The following is a 17662-nucleotide window of genomic DNA, read 5'->3' as shown; positions in this document are numbered from 1 at the left end:
TTACTAATTGATACATTTATCTAGGCATTGAATATTGAGCAAATTGACCCTTTTATAAATTGTCTAAAATGCCCAGAAATATAAAAAAAACTAGCGCTTATCCCTTTAGATCTGTGTCTAGCGATTAGGATTTGTGTAACTGTGAGAGGATCGATTCAGTTGCGGATTATCCGATTGATTTGCAGGAGGTTGAGGAAGATCCTAAAGGAATTGTGGAAAGTCCAGTGATATCAGCCGTGAAGGATCGACTTGATTGTTTAGATGTTAAATCAAAGTGGAATCCTAGAGGTATATACATGATCACCTTGTATGGAGCAGAAGAAGGCTGAGAGTTTGTATATATGTGGATGCATGCCCTGGTACTGGCAAGTCACTGTCGATGGAGAAAGTAAGACAACAAGCTGAAGAATGGGCAAAACAGGTATTGATTCATGTGTCTGTAGTATCTTCAGGACTTGTGATATTATTAGTGTGAATCTATTAGTAGAAAAGACTGATATTCATTTTCATTCATGGGTTCTTCCAGGAAGGCTTGTCCTGTCTGGAGACTGTGTCTGTTAATTGCACATCGCTGACAAAAACAACAGATATATTCTCCAAGGTAAGACCTTACCTTGTTTTTGAAGTTGTTGATCTCATTTCCATATATATAGTTGTTTATTGGGCTGTTTTGGTTTCAAATACTTGGTGAGATTGAGACCGGGAAGAAAGTTAATGGCTCCTCTTCACCTCTACAACAACTTCAGGTTTTGTTTTCTCAGAAGCAGCAATAATCCAGCACAAAGATGATGTAAGTTTTTTCTTCTTGCTGTGATTTGATGACCTGCTAAATTAGTTACGCTGTTTCTCAGGCAAACTGTATTTGCAGGTTGATAATTGCTGAGGAGATGGATTACTTGATTTCAAGAGATCGAGGTGTCCTTCATGAGCTTTTTATGCTCACAACTTTGCCGTTTTCAAGATGTATACTTATAGGTACAATTCTTTACAATCATAGTTATAGTTTAAAGTTCATTTTTGAACCAGTTTACTCTGCTCATACACAATTGTAGGTTTATTTATCGTTTTCATTCTCCATGTCTAGCAAATGCAATAGACCTTGCAGATCGCTTCCTTCCAAAATTGAAGTCTCTTAATTGTAAGCATTTCTCCACCATTTTTTACCGTTGAAACATTGTGTACAACTTATTTCTTAATTAATGCAGGTAAACTTTTGGTTGTCACTTTCCGTGCCTATTCTACGGAGCAGATTCTAAGGATACTGCAGGAGAGGCTTGTGGTAAGTCTACCTCTAATTTGTGGTTAGGCTTGCAGAGAGAAAACGCCTGATTAAGTGACTAGTTAATCTAGTGAAAATATGATGCAATGAATTAGGATAAATATATGGCAATTGTCACATTTTTCCTTCAAACCAGTTGGTATTTATAGTTTTCTCTTTTCTATCTATCTACAGAGGCTTATGTCTAGTTATTTGATTGCAGCCCCAAGATGCCTACTGGTTTCATAAAACTACGCACTGAGCAGTTCGGTCCTAAGTTGGAGAAATCTACTATGACGAGTGAGGCATACAAGGAGGCAGTGTTGGAAGCCAAAGAACACATCTTGGCCGGGGACATCTTTCAGATAGTTCTTAGTCAGAGGTTTGAAAGGCGGACATTTGCGGACCCGTTTGAGATATATAGAGCTCTTAGGATTGTTAATCCAAGTCCCTACATGGCTTATTTACAGGTATATATACACCTTTGGTCCTTGTTTCTGAAGATTGATATTGCTGCTAATCTGTGGTATTTTAACTTTACAGGCTAGAGGATGCATATTAGTTGCTTCAAGTCCTGAAATATTGTTACGTTCCAAAAATGTAAGTGTTACCTCAGTATCTTGTTTGTTTACAAGTAAAATGAATGGCTCAACTTGTGTGTGTGTGTGTGTTTACTTACGCTACAGAGGAGAATTACCAATCGCCCCCTTGCTGGAACTGTAAGACGAGGAAAGACACCCAAAGAAGACCTAATGCTGGAGAAAGAGCTCTTAAGCGATGAGAAACAGTGCGCAGAGCATATCATGCTTGTTGATTTGGGAAGGAACGATGTCGGCAAGGTTTAAATCACTTTCTCTTCTTACCCTCTTCTTTTGTAAACTAAGTAGCAGTTTTTAAAATGTAATCTAACTTGTTAGAGTTGCTTCTGAACTCAGGTTTCCAAGCCTGGTTCTGTGGAGGTTGAGAAGCTCATGAATATAGAACGGTATTCCCATGTGATGCACATAAGCTCCACGGTGTGTCTGCTGCCTCTATTGCAATTTAAAAGAAAAAACAAACAAACTATAGTTTCTGTTTCCCTCAACAACACATCTCCTTCGTTGCAGGTAAAAGGTGAATTACTCGATGATCTAACAAGCTGGGACGCTCTTAGAGCTGCACTTCCCGTTGGAACAGTCAGTGGAGCCCCAAAGGTAAAACCATAAACTCATTTTTACATTTTCACCACACTAACGAAAAAATCATTTGATGCTACAGGTGAAAGCAATGGAGCTGATTGATAAACTAGAAGTAACGAGACGCGGTCCTTACAGTGGAGGCTTTGGAGGCATTTCGTTTAATGGAGACATGGACATTGCCTTGGCTCTAAGAACAATGGTCTTCCCAACAAATACGCGTTACGACACATTGTACTCTTACAAGCATCCTCAGAGACGTCGAGAGTGGATTGCTCATATTCAAGCTGGAGCTGGAGTTGTAGCAGACAGTAACCCTGACGATGAACAGAGGGAGTGTGAGAACAAAGCAGCGGCTTTAGTCAGAGCAATTGATCTTGCTGAGTCTTCTTTTCTTGAGACACCTCCTGAGGTTACTACGCCTCGCATCAACAACGTCTTAGAATAAGCATGCTTTTTGCTACTATTTACCAGTATTATCTCACTCGAGCTGTCTGATGCGTGAGGTTGTTTTGTTTATTTCATGTTTACGTGTTAGAATTTTTGGACTAGTGTCTTCAGTCTTTCGAACAAATAGTATTTTATAATAGAGACAGGGATCAAACAAAAACCCGTATCTTCTTAAATCTTGATGCATTTTGAGAGGAGATTATGATTTGTATTAAAATGACAAATTTTCTCATATTATGATATAATTTTATATTTTTAAAAAATATGTATTATTGAACATGTGTTTTAAAATTTGTTTAAGAATCTATTTTTGTTAAATTAAAATTAGATTATTCAAACTATTTCAAATATGTAAATTCTGATACACTATATATTTTGTTGAACGGTAAATTAAAATGATAATCATATCTAAATAATAAAAGAATAATTTTCTCAAATAACGTTTTTTAAGCTTTTGTCACAAATATAGTACTTCAAAAAAATAAAATAATCAAAATAGCATATTTTTGTTTTGAAAATTTTAATGTTATTTTTTATTTTTAAAAATTTGAACGCATTCCTAAAACTCCATACTCTAAACCTTAAATCTTAAATTAATTAACCAAATATTATAAATACATATTTACCCTTCAATAAAAATTATTTTGATCATTTTTCTCTTGTGATGCTATTTTTGTGAGACTATTTTTGTGACAAAAACTTGGCTTGGTGCTATTTTTATATTTTTTTTCATAATTAAAATTATCAAAGAATATGCATAAATATTTTGAATTTTTTTCTAATGAGTTAAGTTAGTAAAATTTGTTATTCTAACAAAATTAAATTATTAATAGACTACAGAATCAATAAAAATCAAAACTTTGAATAATACTCCTATTTTATAATACATGTAGCTTTAGCTAAAATCATAAAATTAAGATTTTTTTTTTACTTTTTTAAAAGCATAATTATCAACTACTACGTTGACCCAAAAAATCAACTACTACTATTTGTCATTATATATTTTTTTTTCATTTTTCTCGGATCAAATATTTTTTTTTCATTTAAAATCTCTTTGTGCTCAATCAACAAAAATCCTATATGTTTCCAACAGTTATTGCGTGTCCCGACAATACGCAGAGAGCCAGCGCGAGGATGGCCGAGTTTGCTGAAAGAGTAACCAAAACGCTGCGTTTTCACAGAATCAGTTGAGAGAATAAAAATCGATAAAGACAGTTAAGAGAGAGAGACGGAGGCGTGTGAGATTTTAGGAGAGAGAGAGAGAGGATGGAGAATCTCTGGCGAATCGCAACAGGCCAGGATCCGAACCGGCAAGACTACGAAGGCATCGAGTTCTGGTCAAACCCAGAGCGATCGGGCTGGCTCACGAAGCAAGGCGATTACATCAAGACCTGGCGCAGACGCTGGTTCGTGCTCAAGCGAGGGAAGCTCCTCTGGTTCAAGGACCAATCGGCGGCGCTGACACGCGGATCCGTCCCGCGCGGGGTGATCTCGGTGGGGGATTGTCTGACGGTGAAAGGAGCAGAGGACGTGGTGAACAAGGCTTTCGCCTTCGAGATATCGAGCGGGAACATCACCATGTTCTTCGTGGCTGATAACGAGAAGGAGAAGGAGGAGTGGATCAACTCTATTGGGAGGTCGATCGTGCAGCACTCCAGATCCGTTACTGATTCTGAAGTCCTTGATTATGATCAAAGGCCCTGACTTTTCCTTCTATTGCTTTATGTTTTTGGTTAATGTTTTTTACTTCTATTGTACGACGTCGTCGTCGTCATGTATGTGTATTCCTCTCTCTATCTCTCTGTGCTTGTGGTTTTGTTATGTATCTGCTTCTCGATTCAGTGAACAAGTTTTGTCTTTTCAGCTTCTATGTTTGCTCAACTTTGTTTCGATTTTTGTTGACTTAAATAGTCCAAAGGCTGTGTATAGTTTGTGAATAATGGTATAATCTGTGATTAGTTTATCAGAACAAAGATGAAGCAGTGACAGTTCCTCTTTATCTTCTTCCCTTTTGTCTTTTTTTCAGCTTCTATTTTTTGCTTAACTTTAATCGATTCAATAAGTTCTTGAACTATGTGATTGCTGTATTCTGACTGACTTAAAAAAGGTTAAAAAGGCTGTGTAGAGTTTCTGAAGATTTAATTCGATGCTTTTCTTGAAGCTCCTACAACGACTTGCATCACTGAGATAAAAAAGGTTTCCAGCTTCCAAGATTCTCATTCTACGAACTTTGATGTATCATCTGTGAAGAGATGTAGTCATGGGTATCTTTTGGTTGGTTTTGGATGGAAAGAGAGAGAGATGAAAAGAAAGTAGCTTTCTTTTGGTTGTGGATCCCACTCTCTTGATGTCGTCGGCCATTATTTTAACTTTTCAAGTTAATCTTCCCTCTTGAAACACCCAAGGGCCAGCTCAACATTAGCTAGAGCAAACGCGTCAGTGATCATCACGTGTGATAAAAGTCAAGTTAACTATTCTCTTCTTTGATATGTACATTGATATTCTTGTCAGTACAAGAAACAGCTTGAGGAGAAAAGAGCAGAAGCTATCTATTGCTAGAGAGAGATGGGGATTACAGAGCTCATCTTCATCCCAACACCAACTGTTGGTCATCTTGTTCCTTTTCTTGAATTTGCTAGGCGTCTCATTGACCAGGATGATAGCATCCGTGTCACCGTCATCCTGATGAAGCTACAAGGTCAGTCTCATCTGGATACCTATGTTAAGTCAATCGGCTCGTCTCAGCCCTTTGTTAGATTCATTGATGTCCCTGAGTTAGTAGAGAAACCAGCACTTGGTAGTTTTCAGTCTGTGGAAGCCTTTGTATACAATTTTATTGAGAGAAACATCCCTCTTGTGAGGGATATAGTCATGGGTATATTATCTTCTCCTGGACCTGGAGTCATGGTGAAAGGAATAGTTGCTGACTTTTTCTGTCTCCTCATGATTGACGTTACAAAAGATATAAATCTTCCTTTTTATGTCTTCTTGACTACAAACTCCGGGTTCCTAGCTATGATGCAGTATCTAGCAGACCGACATAGTAAAAATACATCGGTTTTCGTAAGAGATTCTGGAGAAGTCTTGTCGATTCCTGGGTTTGTAAACCCTGTTCCAGCCAACGTTCTACCGTCAGCTCTGTTTATTGAAGATGGTTATGATGCTTATCTTAAACTGGCAATCTTGTTTAGCAAGGCCAAGGGAATCCTAGTGAATAGCTCCTTTGATCTTGAGCCTAACTCCGTGAACCATTTTCTTAATGAACAGAACTACCCTTCTGTTTATGCCGTTGGTCCCATATTTAACCCCAAGGCCCAGCCTCATCCAGATCAGGACATGGCCAGTCGTGACGAGTTGATGAAATGGCTTGATGATCAGCCCGAGGCATCAGTTGTGTTTCTTTGTTTTGGGAGCATGGGCAGGCTAAGAGGTGATCAAGTGAAGGAAATAGCTCGTGGGCTTGAGCTTTGTCAGTACAGATTCCTCTGGTCACTCCGCACTGAAGAGGTGGCAAGTGAAGATCCTTTGCCCGAGGGATTCCTTGACCGTGTCAGGGGACGAGGAATGATATGTGGTTGGTCTCCTCAGGTGGAGATACTAGCCCACAAGGCAGTGGGAAGTTTTGTTTCTCACTGTGGATGGAACTCAATAGTAGAGAGTTTATGGTTTGGTGTGCCAATTGTGACATGGCCCATGTACGCAGAGCAACAGCTTAATGCGTTTATGATGGTGAAGGAGCTGAAGCTCGCAGTGGAGATGAAGCTTGATTACAGGGTACTTGTTGATGAGCTTGTAAGTGCAAACGAGATAGAGAGAGCGATTCGCTGTGTGATGAACAAGGATGACAATTTGGTGAGGAAGAGAGTGATAGATGTCTCTCAGATGGTGCAGAAAGCTACCATGAATGGTGGATCTTCGTATACGGCTACTGCTAAAATTATACAGGACGTGACAGGAATCAAGCCTTAGCCTTTTCTTTGTCCCTAAGACACAGAACCTTTTCCCAACTGTACCTTTGCTTTCGTGCATTTTCTTTCACGAATTCTGTAACAATGTGTATTCCTTCATCTGAAATAACTTTTTAAAAATATAGACTACAAAGTGATTGACTGGACATCTGACGTAGTGTTTTTCTTTTTTTTTTAAAAATATAGACTACAAAGTGATTGACTGTACATCTGACGTAGTGTTTTTTTTTTTTTTAACATCAAAAGGCTATTCTATTATTCAAACTTGAGGTGGTCTAGGTAACTAGACCGGAATAGAACAACTAAAGTAGGATAACGATATATGGAAAGTACGAGCATTCCTAGCTAATAAATCAGCTATCACATTTTATGTTCTTCTTACGTAGTAGATCTTGAAATCCGAGTAGCACATCTTGATCGTTTGAATCATTTCCAATTCAGTTGAGAAACTTGGTCATGTTTGTGATTCCGTCAGCATTGTAATCAGGTTTTTGCAGTCTGTCCAAATCTCTGACAATTCGAGTGTTGCAACAGTGTTTCCATTACCCATTTCAAAGCTTTTAATTCCGAGTGTAGAGTTGATTCCCTCTTCCTCAAGTTCCTCGTCCCCATTAACTGGATTTTCCCCCTGCTATTTTCCAAACCCATCCGAGTCCACTAAACTGATCCGTAGAGGTCCATGAACCATCTATCATGCATATATCACCCAAGGTTAAGACTTGAGGCTTTTGAATAACTTGGGGCGTATTCATATTCTCTCTAGCATTATGCCAAGCTTGGCATTAGTTCTCTGCATGCCTAAATAAATCACCTGGATCCATGTCTATTCCCCTGAATAACTTATCATTGCGAACTTTCCATATTATATGAAAATATTACAAAAATAATAATGAATATTGTTGATAAAAAGACATTTCAACTAAATTATAAATTAAAATAGAAAAATAGAAAAAATAAAAGCATACTTTTGTATATTCATATTTTAGGTATGTATGAATCAGTTCTTATCGGATTTGATATTTGGGTTGATTTTTTTTCAGGTCCAGATCTATTTGGACCAGTTCTTTTCAGTTCTAATTCTTTCGGGTATAGAATTTTTAGACCTAACTAAGTATTTAGAAAAAGGTATGGTTTCGGGTTCAATCATTTTGGGTCAGCTCTGATTCGGTTTTCCGGTTCAAGTAAAATGTCGAAGCCTATCTAATCTATTAAAACTGAAGTACAATTAAAATTTAACCCTGACTTTTCCTAAATATTTACAAAGCATTGCCACTGACATTAAAACAAATCTTAAGACCTAATAATAATCAAATCGGTTACACATTTTCCATTAAATATAACATACCTTATATGTAGGTACCTCATTAGAATTTTTAATACAAAATTATCATATTTATCAAGCAAACTGGTTTTGTCTTCTACTTATATAGTATTACATTTGTGATGGTTCTCGGGATTTCGTAAATTGTATTAGTGTGTTTCATTCAATTGGTATTTTCGTAAATTGTGTTAATGTTTTATTAAAAAATTGGTGGTTAGTTTGTGTTTTAGTTTTTCAGATTGTTACGAAAACGTTGGTTTAGAGGTGTACTGACTTCGTGTTTAAACCATAGATATTATATATCATATGTTTTAAGCTTGGAAGTAAATATATTTTAATCTGTCATTTTGTTTTTTTTTCTTTTGGCATCATCTGTCATTTTATTTAGTATAACCAATAGTTTTTAAAATAACATAAGTTTTGAAAAAACTTACTCAGAAACTTCATAAAATCCGACAAATATATAGGAGACATTATTAAAAAGGAATTTAACGATTAGATTGTCAGAATATTCTTTAATTCCTAAAAATATTTTTAATAGTTATGATATGATTAGTGCATAACTCTCAATTTCCTAAAATTTAGCTCTATCATAACCGTAAAAGGCTCAAAATATTGTAGTTCTCACAAGAAAATCTAATAAATAAAATAAAAAATCACAATTTTTTTTTTCATCAACTTATACAAATTGATACCGACTCTGTGAACCAAACCGAAAGAAAAAGAAAACACAATTTTATGATCGTAATTGTCACAATATTTTTTACTTCCTATAAATATTCCTATTATTTATGACATGGTTAAAGTATAACACTCTGTTTCCTAAAATTTAGCTCTATCAAAAACGTAAAAAAGTACAAATTTTTTAATTCTCATAAGAAACTAATAAAAAATTAGAAATCAGAATAGTCCTTTAGTAATACCAAAATATATCAAATTTTAATACAGCTATGTATTCTTTCCAAACACACTATGATATACATTAATAATAGAACCGATAGTAAAAATGAAAATAACTTAGATACCTTTTATAAATCTTATACGTACACTTTCCAGAAACTATGATTTCATATTGGCCTATATTAATTACATTTACGAGACTTACCCATTACCCATTTTATTAGAGTCCATTTTTTTGTAAATGAAAAGGGTTAAAACTGGATGTATTAAAGACACAGACCTAACTCCCGGATGGAGGTAAAGTCCACGGATAAACTCTCTCATGGACATTCAAATGAGTTGAAAATAATAGTTCATATCCGTGTGGCCAGTAGGCTTTGAACCCGGATTCACCGTATTCGGTATATAATCATATTTACTTTGTCCACTATTTATAGATAAATAAAAAAATTTACTCATATAAATAAAAACTTTGGTGTATAATTCTTATAGTGAACAAATATTTAATACCGATAAATGTAAAAAAATATACACTACCAAAACTATAGAAAATATTGATAGATATAACAGTAAGAATAAATACCCGCACGGGCGTGCGGGTCATACTCTAGTATATTAGTATAATGCAATTTATTAATTATCCACAGCCCTTTTTTAATTCTTGTCCCAAAAGAAAATATCATTTGGTTATGTTACAGTCGTTTTCATTAGCTTGCCTTCAAATCTACATTTTTCCTTTTTTTGATGTTTTAACATTCATTTGTATCTCAGGCTTAAGTCTTCTTTGGCTATGTTAGTTTTTATATTTGACAGTATTTAGAATTTTAGATGTAGCTTCTGAATACTAGTATTTAGATATTGCATCCACATATTCTTCGTTTTTATATTTAGTAGTTGCATTTAAATGCAGCATCTACATGCTAAGTTATTCATATTTTATTTTATAATAGCATTTGAATTTTGGTAGTTAAAAAAGATTAAAGAGGACATGTTTTCATTCTTAACAAAACTGATTATTATATTCAAATAAATATTTGCAGATTAATTTTACAATTTTTGCAGAAAACTTCGATTTGTAAGTTTTTCTGGGAAATTTAATTTTAAGATTTGGGCAAAAAAATACACAATTTGCGTTTTTAGCAAAAAAAATGATTTTACGTTTTTGTAGGAAACGTGTTTTTATGGTTTTAGCAGAAAAAGACAATTTTCTAATTTTGATGGGAATCACAAATTTTCGGTTTTGATAGAAAATTGTGATTTTGATTGAAAAACCATTTTTAAAACATTTTAGCGAGAAATTTTGATTTGCGTTTTTTACGAGAACAATCATTTTACGGTTTAGGCAAAAATACGATTTTATGGTTTTGTGGAAAAATATATTTTTATGATTTTGGCTGGAAAACACTATTTTGGTTTTAACGGAAAAACATATTTTTTTTGTTGAAATACTATATCCCCCTATACATTAAAAGAGAAGTCACTTTAGTGATTTTTGCTTAGGTGTCACTCATAGAGAGCTTCTAGGATTAATTCTTATAATTCTATTAATTCATTTTTTCTAATTTCTTTTTGATTTATTTTTAATCGGCTGGTAAGAGTTATTAACCTAGAACCAATTAATCTATGCTTCCAAACACTCTCATCCGAGTTCTTTTATATATGTTAAAAAATCTCATGAATCGAGAATACAATTTATCATCCGAGTTTATTATATGAAAATGTATGACAATACAAGTTTAGTCTAAAATATGTTAAAATGTGAATCGAGAAAACATACACATATATACACATATATATTTTGATTAAACATTGGTGTCTTTTTCTTTTCATATTTTCATAAATATATAAAAATGTGATTTCTTATCCTGGTAAGAATAGCACACACATAGATTTTATTTTATTTTATAATTTATATTATACTAAAATATGTTAAAATTAGTAATAAATCAAAACGTTCACTAAGTACTAAATAAAGGCTATTTCAGAGATCTAAGTATTACTAAATAATATATGTTTAGCCACCAACAATATTATTTAAAAATTTAGGTGAAATTTAAAATATTTGACCGGTTATTATTTATGTTATTAAAAATAAATTAAACATTAACATTTTATATATGAAAAAGTGTTCACAAAAAATATATACATTTATTATTGTGTTGGAATATTAAAAACAGTCATATATCTTAAATATTTTAGAAAATAAATTTATACAAATATTATTACATTAATTATAACTTGCGCAAGAATGTTAATAAATATGTGTATTAATGAGTTTCCTTATTGCAAATATGTTAAATCATTCACTCTTGATGTCGACCATTTATTACATTGGTTAATGACATCTAACGATTTGTATCTAATTAGGAAACTTATTTTTATTAACTTACCTTATTAATATTGATTACTTGTGCAAGTTAAAATCATATCATATACATATATTTATGACAATACAAATTTAATATCTTTCGACACATGCCCATATTGGAACGACGCCGTTTATGCTTCATAGTAAAACCCTAGACTCGAGTAGCTTTGTGTGACTTGACTATATATACAACGGCCAGACTTGGCTTCGAAACAAAATAACATGCGTCGTCAGCTCTATTCTCTGAAGTTAATTGCTTTATGATCTTCTTCTGTTTTGTTGTTCTGTTGCTATGTTATCTTTTGTTGTTCTTGATGGTGGTAGTGGTGGAATGTGATGATACGTAATTGTCGCCCCAGTCTTATTTGCATTCATTACGATGGATGTAACATGGTGATTGACTTTTCATTATCTGATTTCATCAAATGGTTTTCTTGATCCAATAGTTTCAATATTTCAATATTTTATTTTGGTTTCTTTGATCTTTTTGAAGAAGAGGAATGAGGATAATTTATCCAACGTCTATTAAGTCTGAACAATAGTGTTGAACCAATGACATGCACTACCATCTGACCTCTTCGTTACCTAAATTAATTTAGTAAAATCTTTTTTATTTTTTCTTTCGTTTTCATTAATTAATGTTTGGTTAAATGAATGAATGCCTAGATGTATCTGATGTCCAAAGTTATAAAAGTAGTTGGACATTTCAAAATTCAAGGCGTAGATTGAATTTTAAAATAGGTTTTGCGAAACTGATTGCTTTCTCTTGATAAGCTCTCTGTTACTGTACCCCTGTTTATATCTTCCCACTTATGTATTCTTTGTTTTGTTTTTACTATGTTTTGGTTAAACATGTTGGTGTGCCTTCAAGGAACTATGTATTTCCTAATAACTCTGGTTAGTCTGGTTAGCTAGAATCCGGAAAGTCCCAAAAATAATAACAAGAGACCGAGGTATTACAATAGACTCCTGAAAATAAGATTTGTCCGTCGACGGAAATCAATATACAGTTCCAAGTACGGTTACACTGTTTCAAAAAGATGAAAAGAAATACATTGATGAATGAGCAATCTTGAAGAAGACACTTTGTTTTCACACAAAGAATCTCTGGTGTCAACGAGGTACTTATTAACCAAACCCACTTTGTTTGTTTCATTTTTTATAGAGCTTGATCTCTGGTTTCCATTAGGTCTATGTTATATTCACTTTTTGATAAGTCAGTTATATTTGTTTGTAAAAGGTGACAATCATCATTGATTTTCTTGTCTTGAAATGCTTTAGTTATTTAGCTCTTTTTATTTTTTTTAGAGGTTTGGGTTTCGGTATTTACTATCTACCTATGCTTCTTGTTAGGTTCTAACTCTTGCCGAGCTCCGCCGTGTTCCCATTCCGAGCTTCAAGGTCAAAGATTTGACACTTGAGACAATGATCTCTCAATATTCAATTCCTGGTATAGTCAGGGTGCTACAAAATCCACCTGAATTGAAGAAGCTATCAACAATACACAAAATGGAGTTTGGCACCATACCGGTATTTTTCCATAAGCCTATTTTATTTTCTTAGTTTCCTCGACCATTCTAACTATTAGCGAGTTTAAATATAGTCATAGAACCATGCATGTCCTTTCACTTTGGGTTTGTAGAACCTGAAATATTGACTATCAGTGTGCATAATGGAAAACCTTTTCTGTTGTACAGGAGGAGTATATTGACACGTAGTTGGATTTGCAAAGCTTGAATGGGGATCAGCGTTGGAGCTTGGAAGCGAGGATCTTTGAGAAACTAAGTCATTGGAATGTAGAGTCGAGACACGTGGCTTCCTTCATGGAACTTATGTTAAAAAAAAACAAAGACATTAGAGAAGATGGTCGTTTGGTTTTATAGTTATCTTAAAGAGCAAACTTTTGAAGAGTTGCCTGATATGGTTCCAATGCTCGCTGACAAGAACAATATCTCCATAGTGCTCCATCTATTCAAGCCGAATCACAGGGTTTTTTAGTCTTGGATCTTTTTTCTTTTACCAAAATAGTCTTGGATCTTATGATAATATCTTTGAACGTGAATTTGAACCCTAATTTACATTTTCTTAAAAGATTTTTCTTTAAACTTTAAAACGAAAAACTACATAAACCATAACTTTGTGCCATGATTCATTAGAATTTTTTTAAACGTTTATTCATGATCTTGAAAGTACTATTTGTTGTAAAAAACTTACATAAAATATTTATAATGGTTCAATTAAAATGTGTAGTGCAAATAAAATTAATATTTTTACTTTATGTATGTTCACAATAAAGAAGAAAAATATTATTTTAATGATTTTATGTTATTTTTTAAGGGAGAGAGAGAAAGAAGTATTTAGGCTTCAAATGGTGACGAACCGCCATGCACCGCTGTGAATAGTAACAAAATCTCTCCATATACCTAAATATCTCTATGTTTTTGTTGCTATTACAACCTCACCGTACTCGTCCCGTAGTTGTCCCGCACGTTACCATTCCGAGCCTTAGAAATAGAGAGATAGAGAGCGAGACCGAAAGGGAGACTGAGATACATATATATATATATATATATATAGGTGAAATAGAGAAAAATTAAAGATTATGATAGAGAGAGATAGAGGGAGGCTGAGAGAGAGAGACCCAAAGAGATATAAAATAGATGAAACAAGTGAAATAGAGAGAGAGAGAAAGAGAGAGAGAGAGAGAGAGATTTAGTGTTTAGGGTATACCCAAAGGTTTACAGTTTAGTGTTTAGGATTTATCTAAGGGTTTAGGATATATCCAAGAATTTAGGGTTTAGTGTTTGGATTTTTATCCAAGGGTTTAAGCTTTGTCCAAGGGTTTATGGTATAGTGTTTAGTGCTTATGATTTACTCTTTTGTGACTGTTTAAAAATTGTTAAAAAAAATTCATCTTTTGGCAACTACTAATATTTTTCATTTATTTTTAAAACTTAACACAAATTATTATTATTTTATTTATTATCTTTACAGAAAACTGTACATTAATTGGCATATTATGATTAGTTGGTAATTCACCCAAGAAAAAGTCATGATAAAATATTAAACTAGAAAACATTCTCATATAAATCAAAATTGTGGTAGTTAAAGATAATCGATGAATTAAAAGAATGTTTACTTTTTTATATTTTTCAAAAAAAAAAGGTTTACGATGTGAGAGAGAGAGAGAGAGAGAGAGAGAGAGAGAGAGAGAGAGAGAGAGAGAGAGAGAGAGAGAGAGAGAGAGAGAGAGAGAGAGAGAGAGAGAGAGAGAGAGAGAGAGAGAGAGAGAGAGAGAGTGATAAATAACTACGATCCACTTATGCACTTATAATAATAATGTAACATGTAGTACATGAATTAGACATAATGATACGTAACGATTGAGAAAGAATTATAATCTACTTATATATTTATACTAATAGCTAGACGGGTAATATATGGATCATATGAATGCTCGCACGCACGATATGTGGATTAGTGTTTGGATTTTTATCCAAGGGTTTAAGCTTTGTCCAAGAATTTAGGGTTTAGTGTTTGGATTTTTATCCAAGGGTTTAAGCTTTGTCCAAGGGTTTAGGGTATAGTGTTTAGTGTTTATGATTTACTCTTTTGTGACTGTTTAAAAATTGTTTAAAGAAATTCATCTTTTGGCAACTACTAATATTTTTCATTTATTTTTAAAACTTAACACAAATTATTATTATTTTATTTATTATCTTTAAAGAAAACGGTACATTAATTGGCAAACTATGATTAGTTGGTAATTCACCCAAGAAAAAGTCATGATAAATTATTAAACTAGGAAAATTCCCATATAAATCAAAATTGTGGTAGTTAAAGATAATCGATGAATTAAAAGAATGTTTATATTTTTATATTTTTCAAAAAAAAAGGTTTACTATGAGAGAGAGAGAGAGAGAGAGAGAGAGAGAGAGAGAGAGAGAGAGAGAGAGAGAGAGAGAGAGAGAGAGAGAGAGAGAGAGTGATAGATAACTAGGATCCACTTATGCACTTATAATAATAACGTAACATGTAGTATATGAATTAGACATAATGATACGTAAAGATTGAGAAAGAATTATAATCTACTTATATATTTATACTAATAGCTAGACGGGTAATATATGGATCATATGAATGCTCGCACGCACGATATGATCGTAATTACCTTTTTATCTTTTTCAAAAAAATAAAAGGCTTATGATGAGAGAGAGAGAGAGAGAGAAAGAGAGAGAGAGAGAAAGAGAGAGAGAGAGAGAGAGAGAGAGAGAGAGAGAGAGAGAGAGGAGAGAGAGAGAGAGAGAGAGAGAGAGAGAGAGAGAGAGAGAGAGAGAGAGAGAGAGAGAGAGAGAGAGAGAGAGTAATATGTGGAGAAACCTAAATGAGTAAGATACAAAGATACAACAAGAGTGAAATATAATTACGATCCACTTATGCACTAATAATAATAGCTATACAGGCAATATATAAATCATATTGATGCCTGCACATGCATGATTTATTTATTTCATATTTCAAAGTATATGATAATAATTTAAACATCAAAGTAAATTGATTTAAGTAATGTCTAAAAGGCTTATAGTTTTGAATCACAAAGACTGAATGAAGAACAAATTTAGTTTTAATAATACATAAAACATATGAATCGTATTTGAATAATACATAAAACATATGAAGAACAAATTTAGTTTTAATAATACATAAAACATTTGATTATACAGTTGAACATCTATAAATTAATAATGTTGGGACTACACCAAACCTATAATTTTTATTAATTTATAAAAATTATTAATTTATCGAGATACTAATTGAACCAAAAAATTAATTAGGGACTATGAAATTATATTAATTTATAGAGATATTAATTTATAGATTATTAATTTATAGAGGTTATACTGTATTTTAATAATATTTATACATAAAACATAAGAACCGTATAAATGCCCGCACATGAGATTGCTCGCTGGTCTTACTGATGATGCAGCAAAAGAGCTTCAATCCTTCTCAAAATGAATTTTGGATATTGGAGATGGAAAAAAAAAATTTGCCTAACGACGGTCAAGTTGAGATTGACATCCCTTCTGATTTGCTGATAAAAAATAGTGGAGAAGATTCTATTGAGACTATGGCAAAAGAGGTTTATGGACAAGCTTTTCAAACCTCAACAGATAAGGATTTGTATAGACATCGAGCCATTCTCACTCCCACAAATGATGAAGTGGATAAAATAAATGATTACATGCTTTCGCAGTTGCCAGGTAACATATTTTTGTGTTTACTCTTATGTTCCAGTGACTTTTTACATGTCACTAAAGTAAATGATTTACATATGCTTTCAGGTGAAGAAAAGGTTTACCTTAGCTCTGACAGTATTATCCCATCCGATGTTGACGTAGAAGAAAATGTAGTATATCCTCCAGAGTTTTTGAACAGTGTTAAAGTGGTTGGACTGCCTAGACATTATTTGAAGCTGAAGGTTGGTGCTCATATTATGTGTCTCTGTAACATGGATCTTGCAGATGACGTATGCAATGGTAATAGGCTAATTGTTACTCAGTTACTGCCCCATGTGATAAAAGGTAGAATTATAATCGGAAACACTATTGCTGGAGACAAAGTCTGGATTCTTAGAATGTATGTCATCCCACCTGACACAATGTTTCCCTTCAGAATGCGTCGAAGACAGTTTCCCGTTACATTGGCTTTCGCGATGGCCATCAACAAAAGCCAAGGTCAAACACTAGAAAGTGTTGATTTGTTTCTGCCTAGGTCATTGTTCTCTCATGGTCAGCTCTACGTTGCACTTTCAAGAGTTAAGTCGAGAGCTGGATTAAAAATTCTAATAACTGGTAAAGAAAGGAAGCCGGAGACAAAAACATTGAATGTTGTATACAAACAAGTTTTTCAGAAATTCTGTAGGGTAGTGATGAGTATGAAGATATTGTTATCTACTTTTTTCTAATATTTTTTTAAAAGTATATAAATTGTTAAAAAAAAAATTTTGTATTTGCCAGATGGGTAGTGATGAGTATGAAGATCGATAGTATTTCATTGCCAATCAGTTTTCTGACTATTCCGATCATGGTATGTCAATTTAATATTCTTTTATGTTCAATAAAATTTACAAATTTATAAATCTTTCAAATTATGTTAACCCGTCCTCTTGCTTACAAAATTAAATTTATTTTTGCCGGGTTTCTAATGGAAGTTGTTTTC

General features: G+C 33.4%; 4 protein-coding genes, 1 long non-coding RNA gene and 2 other non-coding genes across 8 annotated transcripts; all 7 read left to right on the top strand.

The window, feature by feature from the left end:
• The first annotated feature begins 640 nt into the window (after nucleotides 1-640).
• On the top strand, nucleotides 641-3051 carry LOC108845147 (anthranilate synthase alpha subunit 2, chloroplastic). Of its 2 annotated transcripts, none has more exons than XM_057005178.1 (10): nucleotides 641-790; nucleotides 869-975; nucleotides 1085-1138; nucleotides 1206-1279; nucleotides 1482-1728; nucleotides 1802-1858; nucleotides 1945-2097; nucleotides 2194-2274; nucleotides 2365-2451; nucleotides 2516-3051. In XM_057005178.1, the coding sequence occupies exons 5-10, from the start codon at nucleotides 1489-1491 to the stop codon at nucleotides 2879-2881; spliced, it is 984 nt and encodes a 327-aa protein (XP_056861158.1). In that variant the 5' UTR covers nucleotides 641-790; nucleotides 869-975; nucleotides 1085-1138; nucleotides 1206-1279; nucleotides 1482-1488; the 3' UTR covers nucleotides 2882-3051. The 2 variants fall into 2 exon arrangements, with proteins under 2 accessions (XP_056861158.1, XP_056861157.1); XM_057005177.1 differs by having other exon boundaries at nucleotides 1053-1138.
• Nucleotides 3052-4079: 1028 nt separating this feature from the next.
• LOC108847638 (pleckstrin homology domain-containing protein 1) lies at nucleotides 4080-4751 on the top strand. The gene has a single exon (XM_018620938.2). It carries the CDS (start codon nucleotides 4150-4152, stop codon nucleotides 4585-4587), a length of 438 nt encoding a protein of 145 aa, XP_018476440.1. The 5' UTR covers nucleotides 4080-4149; the 3' UTR covers nucleotides 4588-4751.
• A 337-nt stretch (nucleotides 4752-5088) lies between these two features.
• Nucleotides 5089-6999, top strand: LOC108847637 (UDP-glycosyltransferase 71D1). Its single transcript, XM_018620937.2, has one exon. It carries the CDS (start codon nucleotides 5449-5451, stop codon nucleotides 6850-6852), a length of 1404 nt encoding a protein of 467 aa, XP_018476439.2. The 5' UTR covers nucleotides 5089-5448; the 3' UTR covers nucleotides 6853-6999.
• A 4442-nt stretch (nucleotides 7000-11441) lies between these two features.
• On the top strand, nucleotides 11442-13573 carry LOC108847640 (uncharacterized). The gene is made up of 3 exons (XR_001948977.2): nucleotides 11442-12561; nucleotides 12794-12970; nucleotides 13138-13573. It is a non-coding gene; the product is annotated as an uncharacterized LOC108847640 (long non-coding RNA).
• LOC130510306 (small nucleolar RNA U31b) lies at nucleotides 11770-11859 on the top strand. Its single transcript, XR_008943983.1, has one exon. It is a non-coding gene; the product is annotated as a small nucleolar RNA U31b (small nucleolar RNA).
• Nucleotides 11934-12019, top strand: LOC130510261 (small nucleolar RNA Z195/SNORD33/SNORD32 family). Its single transcript, XR_008943939.1, has one exon. It is a non-coding gene; the product is annotated as a small nucleolar RNA Z195/SNORD33/SNORD32 family (small nucleolar RNA).
• Nucleotides 13574-16775: 3202 nt separating the features above from the next.
• On the top strand, nucleotides 16776-17370 carry LOC130509976 (uncharacterized). Its single transcript, XM_057006314.1, has 2 exons — nucleotides 16776-17295; nucleotides 17366-17370. Exons 1-2 carry the CDS (start codon nucleotides 16776-16778, stop codon nucleotides 17368-17370), a joined length of 525 nt encoding a protein of 174 aa, XP_056862294.1.
• The last annotated feature ends 292 nt before the right edge of the window (nucleotides 17371-17662 follow it).

Source organism: Raphanus sativus, chromosome 3 (assembly GCF_000801105.2).
Source record: "Raphanus sativus cultivar WK10039 chromosome 3, ASM80110v3, whole genome shotgun sequence".
NCBI lineage: Eukaryota > Viridiplantae > Streptophyta > Magnoliopsida > Brassicales > Brassicaceae > Raphanus > Raphanus sativus.
The sequence above is the reverse complement of the archived record's forward strand: the minus strand, read 5'-3'. Positions and strand labels throughout refer to the sequence as shown.

Coding starts and splice junctions, on each gene's coding strand:
- LOC108845147 (XM_057005178.1), top strand. CDS start 1,489: ATGCCTACTGGTTTCATAAAACTACGCACTGAGCAGTTCGGTCCTAAG. Junction 2,098..2,193: donor GAAGGAACGATGTCGGCAAG/GTTTAAATCACT, acceptor TTCTGAACTCAG/GTTTCCAAGCCTGGTTCTGT. Junction 2,275..2,364: donor TGATGCACATAAGCTCCACG/GTGTGTCTGCTG, acceptor CCTTCGTTGCAG/GTAAAAGGTGAATTACTCGA.
- LOC108847638 (XM_018620938.2), top strand. CDS start 4,150: ATGGAGAATCTCTGGCGAATCGCAACAGGCCAGGATCCGAACCGGCAA.
- LOC108847637 (XM_018620937.2), top strand. CDS start 5,449: ATGGGGATTACAGAGCTCATCTTCATCCCAACACCAACTGTTGGTCAT.
- LOC130509976 (XM_057006314.1), top strand. CDS start 16,776: ATGCTTTCAGGTGAAGAAAAGGTTTACCTTAGCTCTGACAGTATTATC.